The sequence below is a fragment of the Phocoena sinus genome, chromosome 19 (assembly GCF_008692025.1).
Source record: "Phocoena sinus isolate mPhoSin1 chromosome 19, mPhoSin1.pri, whole genome shotgun sequence".
Taxonomy (NCBI): domain Eukaryota; kingdom Metazoa; phylum Chordata; class Mammalia; order Artiodactyla; family Phocoenidae; genus Phocoena; species Phocoena sinus.
The window spans coordinates 41,462,083-41,485,364 of record NC_045781.1 but is presented as its reverse complement, the minus strand read 5'-3'; the positions used below and the strand labels follow the sequence as shown (position 1 = coordinate 41,485,364).

General features: G+C 39.7%; 1 protein-coding gene across 2 annotated transcripts in view; it reads right to left on the bottom strand.

Moving 5' to 3' along the window:
* The window catches only part of TANGO6 (transport and golgi organization 6 homolog), a 182,939-nt gene that overhangs the window by 156,387 nt on the left and 3,270 nt on the right, over positions 1-23,282 (bottom strand). The window contains exons 2-6 of one of the 2 annotated variants that reach the window (XM_032611851.1): positions 13,051-13,691; positions 11,001-11,117; positions 9,217-9,358; positions 2,849-2,985; positions 69-231 (exon numbers count right to left, since the gene is read on the bottom strand). In XM_032611851.1, the coding sequence (XP_032467742.1) occupies positions 69-231; positions 2,849-2,985; positions 9,217-9,358; positions 11,001-11,117; positions 13,051-13,691 (1,200 nt within the window). The remainder of the gene's footprint in view (positions 1-68; positions 232-2,848; positions 2,986-9,216; positions 9,359-11,000; positions 11,118-13,050; positions 13,692-23,282) is intronic. The other variant, XM_032611852.1, reaches the window with a different exon arrangement.

The window sequence follows — 23,282 nt, the reverse complement described above, 5'->3', positions numbered from 1 at the left end:
TATTTAAATCCAAAACACGGAAGAAGGTCCTTTAGAGGGACAGCGAACCACCAGACCTCCTTCTTTACCTGCTGTATTTAAACATCGATGAAGAGGAGCTAACACTGGCTGAAGTAAGTACTTTGCTGCCAGTTGTGGCCGTTCTCTTGACATAGTTATAAAGGTAGTGGTGGCAACTCTCTGAAATTGTAGTCCTGTCAATTTATCTTGAAAGTGAAATAAATCCAAAATCTAAAAGAAAAATTACATGAAGTAAATACCAGGCTCTTTGCAAGAAGCATTACATTAACTAAGAAGACAACACATTAATTTCTTTACAGCAAAAAATAAATTTACTGCAGTAACACTGATCCAATAGAAGTTTTTTTTTTTAATTTAACAACCCTGTGTCAAAGGGTATGAGAACTGAAGGAGCTACGTTTTTATTTAAAAATTTTATCAGATTTATAAAATATGTGCTCATTGTAGGAAATTTGGAGAATAAATTTTTAAGAAGAAAATTAAATCTCCCCAAATTACTATAAACATTTTGGGTGTATTTTTTTCCAGTATGTTTCCTGTATAATTCTTTTTTCTTTTCAATTAAGGCCATACTTAATATTCAGTTTTGTGTATTGCTGAAACCTTCTCATATTGTTATAAATTCCTCAAAAATATTTCCAGATATTCAGTTTTTCCCCAAAATTTTGCTATGATAAATAGCAATTATGGGGTCAAGGTGTATAAATATATTCAGAATCTGAAAAGCCTGTCAGGTCTGAACAAAAGTCTACTTTATTCTCAAAAATAAACACTGATCTCTCATGCTTGAGTTTAAGCACCCAACTGAAAAGCACATTCTGTTCCTGGCTTAAAACTGACTCTTGTACTTTTTGTAGACAGGAGAATCTTCTCTTCAAAAACTGTATGTGACCTCTGACACTGCCAAAGAGAGACTAAGTAAGATTAAAACCTATGACTTGATTTTATCATTTCCTTAAGTGCCCAAACTATAGCTACTAGTTTTGGAAAATATTTACTCATCATTGCAAATGATAACTTTATCCTGTAAGATAATTTATACTTAATATTTTCCAATATAAGATTCTGCATTGTGATATTTGTTCCCATGCATGCCTACCCATGAGAATCCTGCAGACCAGCATAACAACTGAATGACTTTCTTCACACTGTACTCCAAAAGGCATATCTTACATCTAAATGCACAGGGAGTGCTTACTAAGAACACTCCTTCCACACTTTCACCTAATCAGATTAACAAAGAAAAGTTTTGTAACACATTGCATAGGCAAAAGTGTGGGAAAACAGACACATAAGTAATATCAATCAAAAATTTAAATACACGTACCCTTTAAGCCAGTAATGTCAATTCTAAGAATTTTCCCTGTGATAATACTTGCACATAGGCAAGATTTATAGATATTAACTGGAACATGGTTTGTAACAGCAAAAGAATGGAAACAACTTAAATGTCCATTAATAGGAAGCTAGGTAGGGCTTCCCTGGTGGTGCAGTGGTTAAGAATCCGCCTGCCGGGCTTCCCTGGTGGCGCAGTGGTTAAGAATCCGCCTGCCAATCCAGGAGACACGGGTTCAAGCCCTGGTCCGGGAAGATCCCACATGCTGCGGAGCAGCTAAGCCAGTACGCAACAACTACTGAGCCTGTGCTCTAGAGCCCGTGTGCCACAGCTACTGAAGCCCATGTGCCTAGAGCCCGTGCTCTGCAACGAGAGAAGCCATCGCAATGAGAAGCCCGTGCACTGCAACGAAGAGTAGCCCCCGCTCACCGCAACTAGAGAAAGCCTGTGCACAGCAACAAAAGACCCAACACAGCCTAAATAAATAAATAAATAATAAAATAAATAAATTTATTTAAAAAAAAAAAAAAAAAAAAAAAAGAATCCGCCTGCCAATGCAGCGGACACGGGTTCGAGCCCTGGTGTGGGAAGATCCCACATGCCGCGGAGCAACTAAGCCCCTGTGCCACAACTACTGAGCCTACGCTCTAGAGCCCGCAAGCCACAATTACTGAGCCCACGTGCCACAACTACTGAGGCCTGTGCACCTAGAGCCCATGCTCCACAACAAGAGAAGCCACCAAAATGACAAGCCTGCACACTGCAACGAAGAGTAGCCCCTGCTTGCTGCAACTAGAGAAAGCCCGTGCACAGCAACAAAGACTCAATGCATCCAAAAATAAATAAATTTATTTATTTATTTAAAAAAAATAGGAAGCTACTTAAATAAATTATGGTACATAATACGATGAAATACCTATGTACCCAAGAAAAAGAATGATGAAGTGATCTCTAAGGTACACTGTTAAGTGAGAAAAGCAAAATTGAAAAACAGTGTGTGGCGCATGTTATCATTTGGATAAAAATTAGAATATATACACACATATACACACATATAGTTGTATACACGATACACAGACTACCTCTGCAAAATAAATAAGAAATTGGTACAGAGATGGGAGGGAGACTTACTTTTCCATTTACTCTTTTGTGCTTTTAAATTGTGTACCATGTTAATTTACCCTGTTTATTAAATACCTATTTTTTTTAAACTAATAAAAAACACAGAAAAGATAATGAATATGATGAAACTGTAGTTTCATATTCCAGCTCTGAGAGCAAGCTAGTCAGTTATTAATGGTGAGGAGTTCTTAAACCTAACAGGTCAGTCTCTCCCACAGGTTTTTAATCAGTTATTAAGAAGGCCCCTCACTGAATAAAAAACTTAAACATTATATTGTTTTTAACTCAATATCAGACGAACATTAAAAGTCCTCTTTTTATAAATAAGCAGATAATCCTCAAACAGTCAAAAGAAACAAAATGATTTACCTGTGGGCAGATATCTCTGTAATAATCCTCTAGTGAAAGAGACTGCTGGGGACAAGAGGCCAAAATCTTTGCAATCAGGTCACACTTCTTCCAATCGGCAGCTGTGGCCTCAGCATCACTCCCACCAGCTGCCCCAGCTGTCAGCAATGGACAGAGATGTCAAAAACTCATCGCAGTTCACCACAGAAGGTCCTTAAAATTTACAGTAAAAACTATTTTTTCCCTACTGAAAGCTGTTAATTTCCTCTGTAAGATAAGCTATCCCTCCGTACTTTCCTTTTGATGTTGGTTTCTGCGAGGTTCAGAAAAAAGCAGCACTTAACCATTGTAATGATATTATGCATACGACTTGAACACTAGCTTCTTCTTAGTATTTATTACCTTTTAAATGATTAATATTATTATTCTGTCTCTTTATATACATCATGTATTTCAAACTGTCTTTTTTTCTTTCTTTTGGCTGTGTTGGGTCTTTGTTGCTGCACATGGGCTTTCTCTAGTTGCGGCAAGCGGGGGCTACTCTTCGTTGTGGTGCGCGGGCTTCTCACTGTGGTGGCTTCTCCTGTTGCAGAGTACGGGCTCTAGGCATGCAGGCTTCAGTAGTTGTGGCACATGGGCTCAGTAGTTGTGGCTCGCTTGTGGGCTCTAGAGCACAGGCTCAGTAGCTGTCATGCACAGGCTTAGCTGCTCTACGGTGTGTGGGATCTTCCTGGATCAGGACTCGAACCCATGACCCCTGCATTGGCAGGTGGATTCTTAACCACTGTGCTACCAAGGAAGCCCTCAAACTGTCTTAAACCAAAACTGTGGAGTAACAGGTTCCAGATTTACCTTACCATCTTAGATGATTAGAAAATGGGACAAAATACGTAAATAATGGTTTTCAGACACTGGACAACAAGCAGCCCAAGACACTGAACCCTAAGAGAATGGAAGCAAACAAAGTGAGTCCCATGAATACCCTAGCCTATTACCTAGAGAGAGTTTTGAGGCTACACCACAGCTAAGGAGAGCCCAAACGAAGCCTGCCACCTTGTTGAATTAAAGAAACACAGTTCAGAGTTCAGGGAGACCAAAACAGTTAGAATTTTCAGGGCAAAACACCAGAGAAGTGAAAGCTACACAAAGAGGGAGCTCCAGAGATCTGCAGGGGAATCCTCTCTCAAGTCTTTCATGGAGTATGATCTGTGTATGTGTGTGAGAAAAAAAAACCCAAGGCAAGAACCACAGAAAGGAGTAGGAGGAACAATCCCCACAGTTCACACAGGGCTTGAAGTAGTTAATGTTCCCACTAGTGAGCATGGAAAAGCCTCCTAATACACAGAATATCAGAAAGGTATTACCTTAGTAGTGGTGCCAAATTACCTTGGGTTAAAGGCTGCTCTAGACGCACAGTAACGAGGCTTAAAAGACAGGATTGAAGGGCTCAAACTGATTCCAAGAAAATTAACTGCATCCCAGAACAAAACCCAACAAAGGAATACAACAAAATCTAGCACCCAACAAGGTAAAATTAAAACATCCAATATACATTAAAAAATTACCAGGAGGGCTTCCCTGGTGGCGCAGTGGTTGAGAGTCCATCTGCCAAAGCAGGGGACACGGGTTCATGCCCCGGTCCGGGAAGATCCCACATGCCGCACAGCGACTGGGCCCGTGAGCCATGGCTGCTGAGCCTGCGCACCCGGAGCCTGTGCTCCACAACAGAAGAGGCCACAACAGTGAGAGGCCCGCGTACCGCAAAAAAAAAAAAAAAAAAAAAAAAATTACCAGGCAAGGGACTTCCCTGGTGGCACAGTAGTTAAGAATCTGCCTGCCAATGCAGGGAACACGGGTTCAATCCCAGGTCCGGGAAGATCCCACATGCTGCAGAGCAACTAAGCCCGTGTGCCACAACTAATGATCCTCAGCTCTAGAGCCCACGAGCCACAACTACTTAGCCCACATGCCACAACTACTGAAGCTCACGTGCCTAGAGCCCATGCCCCACAACAAAAGAAGCCACCGCAATGAGAAGCCCACGCACCTCAATGAGTAGCCCCCGCTCGCTGCAACTAGAGAAAGCCCGTGCACAGCAACGAAGACCCAACGCAGCCAAAAATAAAATAAATAAATTTTAAAAAAATTACCAGGCATATCCATTCAGTGAAATATTTTCAGTCATAAAAAGGAACAAAGGGGCTTCCCTGGTGGCACAGTGGTTGGGAATCCGCCTGCCAATGCAGGGGACATGGGTTCAAGCCCCGGTCCGGGAAGGTCCCACATGCAACTAAGCCCGTGTGCCATAACTACTGAGCCTCCGCTCTAGAGCCCGCGAGCCACAACTACTGAAGCCCGCGCGCCTAGAGCCCGTGCTCCACAAGAGAAGCCACGGCAGTGAGAAGCCCGCGCACTACAATGAAGAGTAGCCCCCGCTCACCACAACTAGAGAAAGCCCGAGTGCAGCAGCGAAGACCCAATACAGCCAAAAATTAAATACATGAATAAATAAATTTATAAAAAAAAAAAAAAAAGGAACAAAGGACTGATTCATGGTATAACAGTATGCTAGGTGACTCAAACCAGACACCAAAGACCACATATTGCATGATTCCATTTGGATGAAATATCTAGAATAGGCAAATCCATCAAGATGGAAAGTAGATTAGTGCTTACAAAGGGTTGGAGGAGGGGAGAATGGGGAGTGATTGCTAATGGGTAAGAGGTTTTTTGGGGGGAATGATGGAAATGTTTTGGAATTAGATATTGGTGATGGTTATACAACTCTGTGAATATACTAAAAACCATTAAACTGTACTCTTTAAAAGAGTAAATTTTATGGTATGTGAATAACTTCTCAATTTAAAAAACCTACTAGGTATGCAAAGAAGCAAAAAGGAACATAACAAGAAGGAAAAATCAGTAAAAACAGACACATAAAAACAGAGGTGACAATTAGGAGACAAGGACATTAAACAGCTATTATAAACTTATTCTCTATTTTCAAAAAGGTAAAGAAAAGAATGATCATAATGAGGAAAGAAATGGAAGATATTAAAAAGACCCAAACTGAACCTCTAGTAATGAAAAATATAATAAATGAGGGAAATTCCCTGGCGGTCCAGTGGTTAGGACTCTGCGCTCTCAGTAACAAGGACCGAGGTTCAATCCGTGTTCAGGAAACTAAGATCCCACAAGCTGTGCAGCGCAGCCAAAAGAAAAAAAAAAAATCTGAAATGAAAAATATGGCAGATGGAATTAACAGCAGATTAGATACTACAGAATAAAAGATTAATAAACTTGAACATGTAGCAATAGAAATCCAAAATGAAACACAGAGAGAAAAAGACTGAAAGAAATCAACAGAGAAACAGTATCTTTTAGGACAATATTAAGTATAATATTAGGTATAATTCAAATTCCAGAAAGAGAAAAGGGAAGACAGAAAAAAAATATTTGAAGATAATGTCTGAGAAATTTCCAAATATGATGAAAACTATAAACCCTCAGCTCCAAGAAGCTTAAGAAAACTTAAGCAGAAAAAACATGAAGAAAACCACCCACACCAAGGCATATCATAATCAAATTTCTAAAAACCAGTGATAAGCAGAAAAATCTTAAAAGCAGCTAGAAAAAAAAGGTGTATCAGATACAGAGGAACAAAGACAAAAATGACAGTAGACTTTGCATCAGAAATCATGCAAGCCAGAAGACAATGGAGTAACATTTTTAAAGCACTAAAAGAAAAAGTGATCAACCTAGAATTCTGTATCCAGCAGAAATATTTTCAAAAAAGATGGTGAAATAGGCTTTTTCAAACAAACAAGAGCTAAGGGAATTCATTGCCAGTAGATCTGCACTATAAAAAAGGTTAGCGTTCTTCAGGCAGAAGGAAATTTGAATTAAAATTTGGATCTACACAAAGAAACGAAGAACACCAGAAATGGCAAATATGCGAGTAAATATAAACTGCCTCAAATCATTGAGAATAAACCATATATATATTCACATATGAATAAGTAGCAAAATTAGGGTTCTAAGTTTCTTATAGAAGCTCCCCAATTTGCATGCCCTTGGGTGAAGTCTAAGCTTTCTCTGGAAAAAGAAGATGCAAGGACCTATCTGCATGTGACAACTTCTCACAGGTAACTGTTAATTTTCCATTTCATTGGTCCTAGAAGCCACTGCAGGCAGAAATGGGGAGGCAACATTACAGCCACTGCAGACCAAATCTATCAATGTCTGCCAACCACACTGACCTCACTTTTGTCTGACAGGACCAAGGTACATTGACCACCCCAGAAATGGAAAGTCAAGATCGATTCTCTCTCTCCTCCTCCCTCCCCCCATAACCAGCCCTTCATTAAGTTCTGGCAACTCTTCCCCTTAAATACGTCTTATATTCATTCATTTCTCTGCATTTCCACTGCCACCGCATTGATCCAAGCTCCAAGCCACTGTGATCTCTCAGATGACTGCTTCTTCTTAACTGTTTTCCCCACTTCTGCTCTTACTCAACCCATTCTTCACAATACATCCAGAAATATATTTCTAAAATGTAGATTTGATCCTGTCTCTCTCCTTAAAAACCTCCAGTGGTATCTCATTGCCCTCAGAATAAAGTTCAAAACCCTGAACTAGGCCTAAATGCCTCCATGATGTGGCTCCTGCCCACCCCTCCACCCTCATTTCACACCCCTCCCTCATCACATACCACTTTCCCTGCACTCTCTACCCTCCCTGCTCTACCCATACTGAAATTTCCTCAAAAACACTGTTCTTTCCTATGTCAGTTCCTTCATACATGGATCCTCTCTAACTATAGTCTTCCCTCACTCTTCAATGAACATATTCCTACTCAGCATTCAGGACTCAGTTTAAATGTTATTTCCATCAAAAGGCAATTAAGTTTGTGGTAATTTGTTACAGCAGCAATAGGAAATTAACGTGCAGGGGATACAGGAGACAAGGGACCAAATACAAAAGAAAGCTAAGGTGATCACCAGGAAAAAGGTGAAGGGAGATCCTAGGATGACAGCTCCGTGGAGGTAATTAGTCCAAATAACAGAAGACTCAGAGACAGAGATGTCTTCAAGAAGATAAAATGGATAGAATAGCTAATGTATTTGAATGTATTAAAAGGAGATTTAAACAACTGGGACACAGTCTGAAAACAGATTAGTGATAAGTACATACAAAACTAAGCAGACAAAACAGATAGCTATTAACTCCAAGTACAAAAGTGTGTAAAAAAGTATACTACAGTAGCTCAGCTGTATACAGTAATCACACAGAAGAGTATAAACACTGAATATTGATCTAACCAAAACTAAGATATGACTATAGGGCATCCCTGGTGGCGCAGTGGTTGCGAGTCCACCTGCCGATGCAGGGGACACGGGTTCATGCCCTGGCCTGGGAGGATCCCACATGTCGTGGAGCTGCTGGGCCCGTGAGCCATGGCCGCTGAGCCTGCGCGTCCAGAGCCTGTGCTCCGCGACAAGAGAGGCCACAACAGTGAGAGGCCCGCGTACCAAAAAAAAAAAAAATATATATATATATGACTATATTAAGGGGATGGGAAGTATGTTTGGGTGAATGATGGTAGGGTTGTGAAAGATAACAAAATCCTTTTTCACTGATGGTGAGTTGATAGATGATGCCTAAAACTGAAAAATTAAGAAAGTGCTGTAACCGCATTATAGTTAGAAAAATGAGGTAAATACCAGAAGAAACCTGCTAAAAATGATCAAAGTGGTTGCTTCCGAGGATGAGAAATGGAGTGAAATGCTGCCAAGGACTGCTATGTTTCTCTAAAAGCCTTATAGACCCATCGACTCTTTAAACTATGTGCATGTATGATTTTGTTTAAAAATCAAAAAATATAAATTAAAAACTACTACCATACTTAACATGATAATGAACCTTCTTTCTATTAATGAGGACTAAGGGAATATAATTGTGGAAGTGAATCTAAAATTTCATCCCAAAGTTTGCATCTCTTGGGTATCTCCAGCTTCAGGAGAACTGTTTCGTATTTTAAGTCCTGAGGTGAAGTACTCTTAGCACCCTGACTCTTTTCCACAGAGAATTTCACGTTTTCTATAGGGTTTTACTTAAACTTTTTGTGCAATGTTTTCCTCTGATTGTGTAAGTTATTTGAAACAGTTGACAATATTAGTCAACAACATGAGCAGTGTATCACAACTATTTATGGAAGAATGGCAAGAAAATGAGTTTCTTTGGAAAAGGAGCTCATTAAGGTTTAACCTCCTCACTCTCCACAAAGTCTAGTCTCCATCAGGTTTTACAGTCAAATGCTAAAGACCAATATTTCACTGTGACTCAAAGGAAAGTGGATACCAAAGTAACAAACATCTATTTCTTACCACCTGCTCCTTCCAAAATGCCCCGGACTACTGCCTGAACACCACTGGGTCTCATCAACCTTTCAGAGAGGAGCTGCCCACATAGACGCCGGAGCCAAGCTGGGGCCCGACACATAACTTGTGTCTTCCCATCTGTGTAGGACTGAAAAAGGAAGGGAAAGGTATGAACTGAATGTCAGTGTAACAGATATGTAGAAATTAAAAATATACAAATATACTGAGTCATACTGATGATTAACCGTATGCTATACAGACTTCAAAAGAGCAAAATTTTTCCCTTAAAAAAAAAAAGAGACTCCTTTACAAAACCTACTTCAGCATCACTTTTAAGAAAGTAGAAATATAGTGAAAGTTCTTCAAGTGAAGTATCAAGTGATATTTCAAACCCAAAAATAGACAAACATGTCTGTGAATAAAATACAGATTTGGGGGACACAAGGTTAATCTAACCAATCTGATTGCAGTCCTTCCAATCAAATCTAGCTTCCGAAGAAGACTCCTATGAACATGACTCACCACTAAGAGGACAGTTCACAACACTGAGAGGACACTAGTCCTTGCCTCCATGGTCTCAGCTGCTCTGATTCCTTTTGACATGGCAGTTTCAAGAAGAGTTCGATTTCTTCAAGAACTCCTTTTTGAGAGCTCTGTGGAGCCGTCATGAACAAAACAGACTTCGTGTCCCTTATTTTGGGCTAGAACGCAAACTACGGTGTGGTCATTCATTGTGTCTAACTATGAGAGCATAAAACTTGGTAAAAGAAAAACATTCAATCCCAACTAGCCTGTTCTCTTTTATTTAAAGAAGATCAATAATTACCATATATTGAAGGGGTTATGATGTGCCATGCACTGCGGTGAGTACCTCCCCCACAGTCTCAAAAGGAACTTATAAGGAAGGGTCTGTTGTCATCCCCATCCCCATTCTATGGGTAAGGAAACTGAGGGATGGAAAGGCTTTTACTAATTCAAACAACTGTACCCTGGGGTTGAATTCCAGTGTGCCTAACTCCAGAGCCTCTTTCTCATCATGCTCTTATAATGTATTTGGTTTAATCTGGCAAACTATGGACTCATTCAGAGAAGCAGAGTATGAGCCAGAAGAGCCCAATGTGAGGCTACAGTAATATTCTAAGGACGAGATGAAAATGACTTAAACTAGGAGATATCTTTGTAGTCAGCTTCAGCTGGTCCTACAGCCAATTCCTTTGGCCCTTCATGCTTTACTCACCTAAACTCATAACTAAAATTTAGGTACTGAAAGAAAATAGATAAATCCAGCTACATCATCAAATTAAATCATTTTGGATAATTATTTTTAATGAAAAAAGAAACTATCTGATGCCTAGCAGTATACTATTACGTTTTTCAAAAATGGATCTAAGAATAGTCCATTAATAGCTCTAATTTTAATTTCTTGACTTCAAATACTCCATTCAAAGAATAAGATGTCCAAACACTTCTGCCAGAAGAATGTATTGTCAAACAACCAGATTTTAGTTTAGAAAAAAAAAAAGATCCAGTTTGAGAATGAATGAAATATATTTTTATCATAAGCCTTAAAAAATGATCACAATATTCCTGGGAACAGTGTCCATCATTCCACTAAAAGAAATATCCTTTTAAATTATCCCAAAGGTCAGTGTAATTTAGCTCTACAAATATCATTTAACAATCTAAAAGATGAAATAAGACTCAACTAGATTAATTTCCCAGGAGAAGAAGACAGTACACCACACACTATCATTAAAGATTCACCCACAAGAGTCCCCAGGCATGCATACCTGGGGTGGTCCTCCCTGGAGGATAAGTAATTCTCGGACTGCTAATGGTTGATACACTTGATCCAAGATGTCTCTCAGAGCCTTCCTAGACAGGGCTCTTTCGTCTTCGGTTAACACCTAAAAGAAACACGTATTTGGCTTTTGTGAAATACAAACTAGGCAGGCAATAGAAGGCAATGCTTTGCAATACTGAACAAAGATGCTTGTAAGGGGAGAGGGAGGCAAGCTTCTTTTGCCTCTTGATTTCCTTCTACCTGGAGGAAGCTATAATACTGAAACACTCCTGGCCCTATCTCCACCCCCTCACCCACTTCTGGGCAGGAGATCGCACTGATTTATCTGATTGGTGAGTTCTGGCACGCACAGATGAGCTCGCTCCTCTTCTATCTCTTGGGAGCAAGCACACGTTCTGTTCTGCTCTTCCCTGCCGTAGATTTTTCAGGGGCATGTCCCCTGCCAAGGGGCAGAAAGCGCTGCAGTTTTCTGGCACTCTTTAAAACTGGGTGAGAATTGTGTCTAATTCTGGAATGCACTGTTAGGAGACCCGTTTGTCTCCCTCTATATACCTTCCAACTCTGCCTTTATAAGTAATAAAGAGGACATTTTGACTTGTCATCTCGTACTCTGTTAACTGTCTTTTAATTGATTCAGAACTTGGGCAGCAAAGAAGGGTGTTATTTAATTGGGCCCCCTCTCTGAGCCTCAAGAGACTGTCTCCCTTTGGTAACCTTACAGTCAAGCTCTCAGAGAGTCCTGCCCCTTACAATTTAGCAAACCGTAGTATAGGTGTTGCTTAGAGCAGCAGTTATTGCTGGGACTTGTCCAGCTTTGTAGTGTACACCCACCGTGTCTCCCCTTCTCCTCCCACCCCCTCACTTGGTCCTTTCTCTGTGTTTCTCTTTTCTTTTCTCTCCTCTGAGACCCCTGGGCACTGCTTAGCGCTAGCAATAGCAATTCCAGGACCCCCATCTCAAGGAAGTGCAGGCAGCAGGCACTGATAGAGCTGTCAAGATTCACACCCTGTTGTAAAGAGCACAGAGTTCTGCTCCACAAAATGTAATGCACTGGGGGAGCTCATAATTTCGTGTCACTACTCAGGTGACAATGGCTTTTAAATGTTTTCTGTTTTGTTTTGTTTTGTGAGCATAGGCAGAAGAGGGAATAGAAGAGGAGAACAAACAGAAAAGGAAAAAGTTGGAGGGTGACATAGAAAGGTGACAGAGAAATGAGGTGAGTAGGCATTATGAAATCTGGCTGCAGTAGGGAAGGAATTGCCCTACGTGCGACCCTGGATACATTTATATCTTAACAGCTTCTTCTGGTTAGCTTCCCGTGCTGATGCTGGTGGTCCTCTCGTGGGGGAGTAGTGGTCACTGCTATGTTATACTTGTGAGCCTTGTCTCACCAATTACTGTGTGAGCTGTTTGAGAAAAGGACCACGTCTAATGCTTCTGTAACCTCCACGGCACCTTTATAGTCCAGACACTCAAATCCTTACTGACTGTCAGCAAAACACAGGCACATACCCTTATCATCTAATAATAACAACAACGAACACTGATTGGATTGTGCAGTGTACCCAGTGCTTTGCATACTTTATCTCCCTTAATCCTCCCAAGAACTTAACGAAGGAGGCATGAATAGTTTAATATTAATAACTTTTTGATGAGCACTACTGGGGATTGGGCTAGGTACTTTATACACTTTATCCTTAATCCTCACAGCCACCTTGCAATTATTAAACACATTTTACAAAAGAGGAAACAGAGGCTCAAAGAAATAGCCTGCAACAGCTGTTTCAAAAAATGGCTAGAAGGGACAGGTGAAATGGACTCCCCAGGTGTGAAAGGACTAGTATTTAATAAATGAAAGCTCCAACCCCCTATAAAGAATCATCTATCCACCAGAGATACTTGGACATTCAATAAAAATTCTAGATCTTTCCATCAGCACTTTTCCAAAGAACTAAGACTGTCTTTTATAGCAACTACACACAAGTACACACACATATTCACACAGACTCTCACACACTCTCTCAACGTATGTTTACCTCTTCCTCGGGATTTAGTGGTTTTCTCTTGGTTGGGCAGAATCCCAGCTGGCACAGACCTGCTGCGATATCCCCAAAATGGCGGCAGAAAATCAAGCTCCCCAGAGATGCGTGCTGAGCAACATTCAGGAGGACCTTGCAGCTGGTGTACAGTCTCCGGGGTGCACTGGGGGCAGCACCGAGACACACTACGTCCTGAACAACGGCACCAAACTCAGTCCTGTAACTCACAGGGACTCCAACACCAGGCACAAGATAGGGGCAGACACCCAAGGTAACTACAAACTGCAAAACTGACTGGACAGTCTTTTGCTGTGAGATACTAAGTGTATCCGGGCTCAGGGCAGGAGCAGCTTCTGGAGTCCTCGGGTTGGGTTTACCTGGATTGAACTCAACTGCAAGGCGGATCATGGTTTCCTTCAAGCACAACAGCAACAGTAAGGTTTGGGAAGTAAAACGCCAGGTGACATCCATACAGTCTTGTCGGCATTCTGCCTCATTAGCAATTTCATCCCTTAGGAGTTTCAACTGCTTCCAGTGAGGATCCTTCAGAAACTTGTCCTCCAAAGCAGACAGGTTAGATTTTAAAGTAGTCAACAGGACATCATGTTTTGTGATCTGTAGTGAACTTGAGCCTGATCCTTTTGAAGAAAGATAAAGGAAATTACATACATGGAAAACAAACTGTACTTTCCTCCATGTGGAATGCCTTGCCTCCTCCAGTTCATCCTCTGAGGCCTGGCTCAGATGTCATTACTTCCAGAAAGTAGTTGTGCCACCCTAACCTAGGCAGAATTCAAGACCACTTTCCCTGCCTTCCTATAGCACTCTGGATGTAGTTAGGATAGTGTACCTAACATACTTCTTCTAGTTTGTTTCTGAGGGCAGAGGCCAGGTCTTAATCAACTTACTGGGCTTAAACTGTAGCCAGAACAGAAATCTAAAAAGCTAGACATTTACCACAGAAGGTTCATTCAGTCAAACTGTTCTAGATCCCAGGGATAAAGGACAAAACAAAGTCCTTTCCCTCATGGAACTTACATTCTAGTGAGGCAGATCACAGAATATAAACAAAGGGTGCAGAAAGATTAACTTAATCACATTCCCCCCAAAATATATATTCTCAATTTTTCCTGAACTTTCTTAAAATGGTCTTTACTGCCCTCTCCCGGTGAAGGAGCTCATATACACTCTCAGCAGTTGACATCCTTGCTCACTCACTCCTTGAAACACTCCTCTCTCGGTTTCTGGGACAGCAAGCACTCTTTCCTGGTTTTCCTCCTACCTCCACGGCCATCTTGCAATGTCTCCTCTGCTGGCTTCTTTTCCTCTACCAGATATCAAAATGTTCCAAGGCTGGTCCTGAACTCTGCACTCTCTTCCTCGACAATCTTATTCAGGCCCAGGTCTTTAAAAATGATCTGTAAGCGAACAGCTCCCAAATTTACATATCTGGCTCATGTCTACCCTCTAAGTTCCAGGGACATATTTCCAACCGCTGAATGAAATCTCCACTTGGATGTTTTTAGGCATTTGAAATTCAACAAATTGTTGATTCTCACGAGTACCTTTCACTCCCTACGACAATCTAACCAGGTTACTAACTGGTTACATCTCCATCCTTTTCCTTTTCTCTTTTATCCAATCCATCACCAAGTCTTGTCTGTTCTGCATACTAAATGTTTCTCAAATTCATTCAATTTTCTCCACCTCACGACTACAACCTATCTCTAAGCCATGAACATCTTTAAACTGAACTACGGCAGCAGCCTCTTAACTGGTTTCCCTACTTATACTCCTCCTCTCCCAGAAGTCTACTTTTCACACATCAGATCTTCTTAATATTTAAAATAGATTTCTCTTGGTGGAAGTGTGCACACACACTCCTGATGTGTATATACCTTAAGTGAAAATGCTGAGTCATAGGTATCTAGAAGTCTCAATCTAAATATTATCTCCTCTGGGGTGGCCTTCCTTGACCAATCTAAAAGCCATGCCCCACACTATTAACTCTGTGATAACACCCAATTTCTTTCCTCCATAGTACTTATCACAATCAGTAATTATTTTATTGGTGTTTATTTTCTTTCTTCTCTATCAGAGTTTAAACTTAATGAGGGTAAACACCATGCCTCTCTTGTTTGGTCTGTGCTTTGCATAGTACATAAAGTAAGCCCCAAATGAGTATTTGTTAGTTGACTGAGTAAAAGAATGAATGAAAAGAGTAATTAATAAATATCTCCTTAGGACTTCCCTGGTGGCACAGTGGTTAAGAATCCGCCTGACGGGGCTTCCCTGGTGGCGCAGTGGTTGAGAGTCCGCCTGCCAATGCAGGGGACACAGGTTCGTGCCCCGGTCCAGGAAGATCCCACATGCCGCAGAGCGGCTGGGCCCGTGAGCCATGGCCGCTGAGCCTGCGTGTTCGGAAAAATTAAAAAAAAAAAAAAAAAAAAAAAAAAAGAATCCGTCTGACAATGCAGGGGACATGGGTTCGAGCCCTGGTCCAGGAAGATCCCACATGCCGTGGAGCAACTAAGCCTGTGCGCCACAACTACCGAGCCTGTGCTCTAGAGCCCGCGAGCCACAACTACTGAAGCCCGTGCACCTAGAGCCGATGCTCCACAACAAGAGAAGCCACTGCAATGAGAAGCCTGCGCACTGCAATGAAGAGTGGCCCCCGCTCGCCGCATAGCATAGCTAAAATTCTAAGAGAAACCCATTGTCTTACTGGCTTGAGAACCAAAGCACAGAATTCAGGGCAACTACAGCAGGTGGAAAATAAGAAGAGAAATATCAGAAAGGATAGAACCAGAGAGGAAGAGCCCCCAATTCTATATAAACTGTGTCCAAATCTCTGGCTAATCTTTGAACTAAGCATGTGTGGGAAGAACTTCAAATAGGTCAGCTAAGATTAAAAGAACTGAAAAGAGGTGCTGCCCACCACAGAAGAGACAGAGCTTGGAGTAGGAAATCAGTCAAGTTAATTGCCTACTTTAAAACAAAACAAAACAGGGATTCTCTGGTGGGCCAGTGGTTAGGACTCTACACTTTCACTGCCGAGGGCGTGGGTTCAATCCCCAGTCAGGAAACTAAGATCCCACAAGCCACGAGGTGCAGCCAAAAAAGAAAAACAAAACAAAACAAAAAAAATCAATACTCTCTGGAGGACTATAACAGAATCCAGAGTTTCAACAGCATATCCTACATGATGTCCATTATACAATCCAAAAGTTCTAGACAGATAAAGAAACATGAAAACATGACCCACCTCAAGAGAAAGACAATCAATGGAGACCGATCCTAAATGACCCAGGTGTCAGATTGAACAAAGATTTTCAAGCAGCTCTTATAACTATGTTTAAGGATATGATGGAGGGACTTCCCTGGCAGTCCAGTAGTTAAGACTCTGCACTTCCACTGGAAGAGACATGGATTTGATCCCTGGTTGGGGAACTAAGATCCCACATGCCACACGGCACAGCCAAAAAAAAAAAGGATGTGATGGAAAGTATTCATTATGAATGAACAAATGGGGACTCTCGGCAAAAAAGTAGAAAGTATTTTTAAAAACCCACATGGAAATACTAGAGTTTAAAAATAAAATACCTGAAATTTTAAAAAATTCAATTGATGTACTTAACAGCTTTGAGATGACCAAAAAAAAAAAAAATTAGTGAACTTGAAGATATATCCCTAGAAATTATCCAATCTAAACAACAAAGAGAAAAACATTTTAAAGAAATAGAGCCTTAGGATCTGTGAACAATATCAAATGATATATTTGTAATAAAATAGAGACTAACTAGAATAAGAGGAGAGAAAATGGAGCACAAAAGGCTTTGAAGAAATAATGATCAAAATTCTCTAAAGTTTAGTGAAAAAAACATAAATTTACAGATTCAGTAAGCTCAGTGATGCCCAATCAGGATAAGTAGAAAGAAAATAACATCTACACATATCATAGTCAATTGTTAAAACCAGAGATAAAGAGAAAATCTTGAAAGCAGTCAGAAAAATATGACACTTACAGGGGACCAATGCTATGCATGGCTGTGAACTAACCATCACAAGCAACGAATGCTAAAAGATAGTAGAAAAACATCTTTAAAGTGCTGACAGGGGGAGAAAAAAACCTGTCAACTGACTATTCTATATCCAATAAAAAGTAACCTTCAAAAATGAAAGTAAAATGAAGACATTTTCAGAACAATGAAAACTAAGATAACTGACTGCCAGCAGATCTGGAATACAAAGAAATGTTAAAGTTCTTCAAGCTGAAGGAAAACAGTACCAGATGGAAACTTGGATCTTCAGGAAAGAAGGAAAAGCATCAGAAATGGTAAATATGTGGGTAAATATAAAAGACTTAATTTTTTCCTCTTAATTTCTTTAAATATATGTAACTGTCTAAAGCAAAATTTATAAAATTGTATTATGGGATTTATAACTTACATAGATAAACATGAAAACTACAGCATAAAACCTAAAAGGGGTGGGGAGCTGTAAAAGGACCCTTATAGTTGCAAGGTTTTTATGAGTTCTGTGAAGTAGTACAATATTAATTCTGACCAGATTGTGAAAAATTAAGGATGTACATTGTAATCCCAGGATGACTACTAAAAACATAATATGAAAAGGTGGGTTATGGTTATAAAACCATAATAAAATGTTGAAAATATAAATGAATTCAAGCAGCAATAGATTTCAAAACTAAGATTAATATATCTTCTAAGAAAGGATCAAACTGCAATTGATGGTAACTAAAAGGGTGTTCAACAATGCATTATTTATAATAGTGTAAAATTAGAAATACATGTTGAGTAAATTATGGTCTACCTGTATCCAACATACTATATGTATATGTAATATTTATTTTGTTCATTATTGTCTCTCCACCAACTAGAATAAAAACTCCTTGAGGACAGGGATGTTGCTCTGTTTTGTTCACTGCTGTATTCTTGCCTGGAACAAGGCCTGTCTGACACACAGTTGCTGTTCAACATAAGTAGTTACTGAATGAATGAAAAATGGATTATTTGAAGCCATTAAACTATATTGAACATTATTTAATGACATGTTCACTAAATATATTCTAAAGTGAACAGAGTATGAAACACTACACGGGCAAAAGATATGAACAGTTTACAGAAAAAGAAATGCAAATTGCTCTTAAACATGAACATATGATCAACCTTGCTCCTAAGAGAAAAGTAAATTAAAACTATACTGAAATATCACTTCCCATCTATCAAGTGGCTAAAATCCAAAAGTTTTTATAACACATTTTGTGTTTTACAGAAACACACACTCTCATACATGGCTGGTAAGGGGCTAAAATGGTACATCCCTAAGAAGAGAAATTTGGCAATATCTAGCAAATTACATAAGCATTTAACCATTGGCCCAGCAATCCCTCTTTTAGGAATCTATCCTAAGATAGATACACAGGCAAAAATGCAAAGTGACATATACACAAAGCTACTCATTGCCATATTGTTAGCTAGGCAGCAGTAGGGGAGGGATGGGGTTGAATCAAAGTGTGCTTTGTTTTGCAGAAACTGACTTAAATCATTAAATCACAGAAAGTTCCAGATACCAGCTGTCCTAAAAGGGTTACAATATATCCAACAAGATACTACAGTACAAGCAAACACCCAAGCACCTGCTTGCTTGCAGTTTGGGGCAACCTGGAGTAACTGCTGCCTCATTATAATGCTTACGGATGATCATGCCTGCCATTTCATGAATATGCATGCCCCCCAGGCTTAAACCTTCCCTGGTCCAGTGGTTAGGGGAGACAGTACTTTGAGAATTACTGTAACAAAGAACAAACCTGACTCCATACTGGAGCTATTCCTTTAGCTCTAACCTTTGTGCCCTGTTGTCTGTACTTAGTCATGCTGGCTCCAACCTTTGTAAAAGAATGTTGCCTATTGCCTGAAATATACATGATAGCCTTTTCTCAATGCTCTGCCTCCCAGGCTTGACCTTTAAAGGTATAACACTTTTCCTTTCACATAGAGATTAAAAGTTGGAGAAGAGAAAACATTTTTCTCAGTTGGAGGTTTATAGGAACATCATAACTAGACCTATGCAGACAGCTGCAAGAATGTGGGTCTGGCCAGTACCAAGATGTCTGCAACAACAAGCCACACCCTTTCCCCTTTTAGTATAAAAGAAGCCTGAATTCTAACTCAGGTAAGATGGTTCTTTCAGACCCTAGTCCACCATCTTCTCAGTCTGCCAGTTTTCCGGAAAAAGCCGCTATTCCCTGCCCCAACACCTGTCTCTCGATTTATTGGTCTGTCATGGGAGAGCAGTGAGCAGTAAGAGACTGAACTCAGTAACACTATCTCCCTGACTCCTTACTTGTCTTCTGCTTTAAGAAAGTACTTGGGACTTCGCTGGTGGCACAGTGGTTAAGAATCCGCCTGCCAACGCAGGGGACACGGGTTCAAGCCCTGGTCCGGGAAGATTCCACATGCTGCGGAGCAACTAAGCCTGTGTACCACAACTACTGAGCCTGTGCTCTAGAGCCGGTGCTCCACAACGAGAAGCCACCGCAATGAGAAGCCCTCGCACCACAACAAAGAGTAGCCCCCGCTCGCCACAACTAGAGAAAAGCTCCCGCACAGAAACAAAAACCCAATGCAGCCAAAAATAATAAATAAATAAATTTATTTAAAAAAACAAAGTACTTGGTGTGTTCATCGGCTAAGCACCCCAAGCGATGGACCCACTGAGTCCAGTAAAAGTAATTCTTACATTAACAAAAGGCTTAAAACAACCCAAATATCCATTAATAGAGAATTGATGAATAAACAGTAGCATACCCACATAATGGAATACCATGCAGCTGTAAAAGGGAAAGAGGAAGACTTCTGTGTACCACTATGCAGTGATCACTAAGACATACTGAATTTAAAAAGTAAGGTGTAGAAGAATGTATACAGTATGATAACTTTTGTGTTACAATGGGAAGGAACATGAAATATATTATTTGTTTTTATTTTTTAAAAAAAGCAGTGGAAAAACAAATTAAAAATTAACTAAAATGAGTTGTCTATAGAGAGAGGGAGAGATCAGTGGAGAGGAGACAGGGATGAGTTTTAGAGGTTTCCTTTTGGAGCCCTGTATTTTTTTCATAGTTAAAAAAATTAAATCAAAAAGAAAATTCAAAATATTCCTAAAAATAAAAAACAGGGCTTCCCTGGTGGCGCAGTGGTTGAGAATCTGCCTGCTAATGCAGGGTACATGGGTTCGAGCCCTGGTCTGGGAGGATCCCACATGCCACGGAGCAACCAGGCCTGTGAGCCACAACTACTGAGCCTGCGCATCTGGAGCCTGTGCTCCGCAAGGAGAGGCCGCGATAGTGAGAGGCCCTCGCACCGCGATGAAGAGTGGCCCCCGCTTGCCACAACTAGAGAAAGCCCTCGCACAGAAACAAAGACCCAACACAGCAAAAATAAATAAATTAATAAACTCCTACCCCCAACATCTTCTAAAAATAAATAAATAGAAAACAAATGAACCTAATCTATACTTTATATCCAAGGTTGCCAAACTACAATCTACAGGTCAAATCAGGCCCACCACCTATTTCTACAAGTAAAGTTTTATTGGAACATAGACATGCTATTTATTTACATATTATCTTGGGCTGCTTTCGAGCTACAACAGCAGAGGTAAATAGTTGTGACAGAGACAGTATGGATCACAAAGCCCAAAATATTTACTGCCTGCTTCTTTACAGAAAAAGTGTGCCAACTCCTACTCTAAACCAAGTTAGCAGCACAACCACACAGAGAATTATTTCAAGTGACTTGAAATACAGAACTTTGTACATCCTGAGGACAAAAACAAACAAACAAAAATCCCTTAGAAACAGCAGGTGTGTTGATGATAGTAATGTATGATTTGTCATTTAAAAATATTATATACATGTGTGAATATATTATATATGAATATGTAACTATATATTTGTGTATATATATATATATGAAATAAGTAAATAACTACATTAATTTCATTAGGAACCAATATTTTCAGATAAGATAAAAACATACCAAGATAAAAATATAAAATATAGTAAAGAAGAATGGCTAGGTGGACAAATACATGTTAAAGAATCTAGGTCATGGTATACAAATTTTCAAGGTAAAATTCCTTCAACTTTTCTATAAGCTTAAAATTTTTCAAAATGTTAGGAAAAACTTAAACTCTATAATATTTCATTTTAATTGGGAATATCAGTACGAACTCTCGATTTGTTTTTTGTCTTCTGAAAATCCACATATTTCCTAGTTCCAATCATTGAAAAAGTCTGGAAGCAATGAAACTTCAGTGGCAATAAATGTCACTAGTGTCTATCTTGTGGTCTCTAAATATCACTTTTTCTTAAAGAGATTTGTTTTCAAGAATGCAGCAAGAAATGTATAAGATGAGTCTGAGATATCTTATGCCTGAAAGCAAAGAAGCAATCAAAAGACTACTAGGGTTACTAGGGTCACATCAAAGAGTCCAACAGCCAACTTGAATGGGTCCCACAGGCCACAAATGGAACAATTAGAGTATCAAGAGTAATGAGTACAGGACTTCCCTGGTGGCACAGTGGTTGAGAATCTGCCTGCCAAAGCAGGGGACACAGGTTCGAGCCTTGGTCCAGGAAGATCCCACATGCTGCAACTAAGCCCGTGTGCCACAACTACTGAGCCTGGGCTCTAGAGCCTGCGCGCCTACAGCCTGTGCTCAACAACAAGAGAACCTACTGCAATAAGAAGCCCTTGCACCACAATGAAGAGTAGCCCCCACTCGCCACAACTGGAGAAAGCCTGCACGCAGCAACAAAGACCAATGTGGCCATAAATAAATAAATAAATTTTAAAAAATAATGAGTACAATAACGGAAACATGTATATACAAAACTCTATTCATAATAAAACAAAACAAAAAAATCACTCCATTGGCTACCTTTGGAGACTGCTGTGACACTAATGTATTATTCTGAAAATTGAACAATAAAAGAACAGAATGAACCTAACTTTATTAAAATATATACATGTGTGTGCATGTGTACACACATAGAAAAAGACCTCAAAAGCTATACTTCAAGTATTAACAGTGATAATCTCTGGATGGTATGGTTTTGGGTGATTTTTCTTTTTTGCTTCATTATGTTAAACAATTTTTTCCACAGCAACTATGTATTGTTTCTGTACTAAAAACATATTTTAAGGTTATAAAACAGTATGCAGTATATGAGATCATTTCTGTAAACAAAAAACATATATAATTCCCGAAATGTAATCTCTGGATAGTGGGATTAAGGTCATTTTAATTTTCTTCTTTTAGTTTCTCTAATATTTTTAAAAGCTTTACTGTAAGGAATATTAACTACCTCTATGAAAAGAAAAACGAACAATAACACTTTTTTTTTTCAACATAGTGAGAATCAGAAGAGTAAGATTTTTCCAATATTTCTCTAGGACTGTTCAGGGCAAGTGTTCTGACCCACTGGCATAAATATCTGGTTTGTTTGGGTAATATATACCTAAAAAGAAAATGAGTGTTTTCATAGCTTGTTGCCACTAACCATTAAGATCTCTAAGCAATGTCTAAGTGACCTCCTGTGACTTTATAAGATCTTGGAACCCAAAGATGGGACACAAAGAAAGCGACTTAAAACAAAAGCTATTAACTGTTTTACAAGAGCCCCTTAATAAAGTAGTCTCCTCTGCCCTCTACTGGTGACAAAAATAAAATCGACTTGAAAATAAATAAGGCATTCTCTGAGAGCAGCAGTTCTCAAAGTGTGGTAATAGGGTCTCAGGTTTTGAAGCCCTTCCCACGATTCTCTCAGAAAGTGTACAAGGTCAAAACTATTTTCATATTAATACTAAGACATTATTTGCCTTTTACACTCTCGTTCTCTCTTGAGTGTACCAAGTCTGAAAAGTTCACTGATATGAGTTCAGATTCCATATTATAATTAACCTTTTAAGAAATTACCTCTTGTTGAGTTTTAAAGAGGAATACATACAATTATCTGAAAAGATGATGGAAATCGCCTCCCTTTCCAACTACATACCTATGTGAGTATAGATTTTCTTCATCTATTTCAATCAAAACAACCTGTCATGACAGATTGAACACAGAAGCAAATACAAAAATCCAGCTCTCTTCTAATAAGACAGACATTAAGGAGATTTGCAAAAATGTAAAACAATATCACT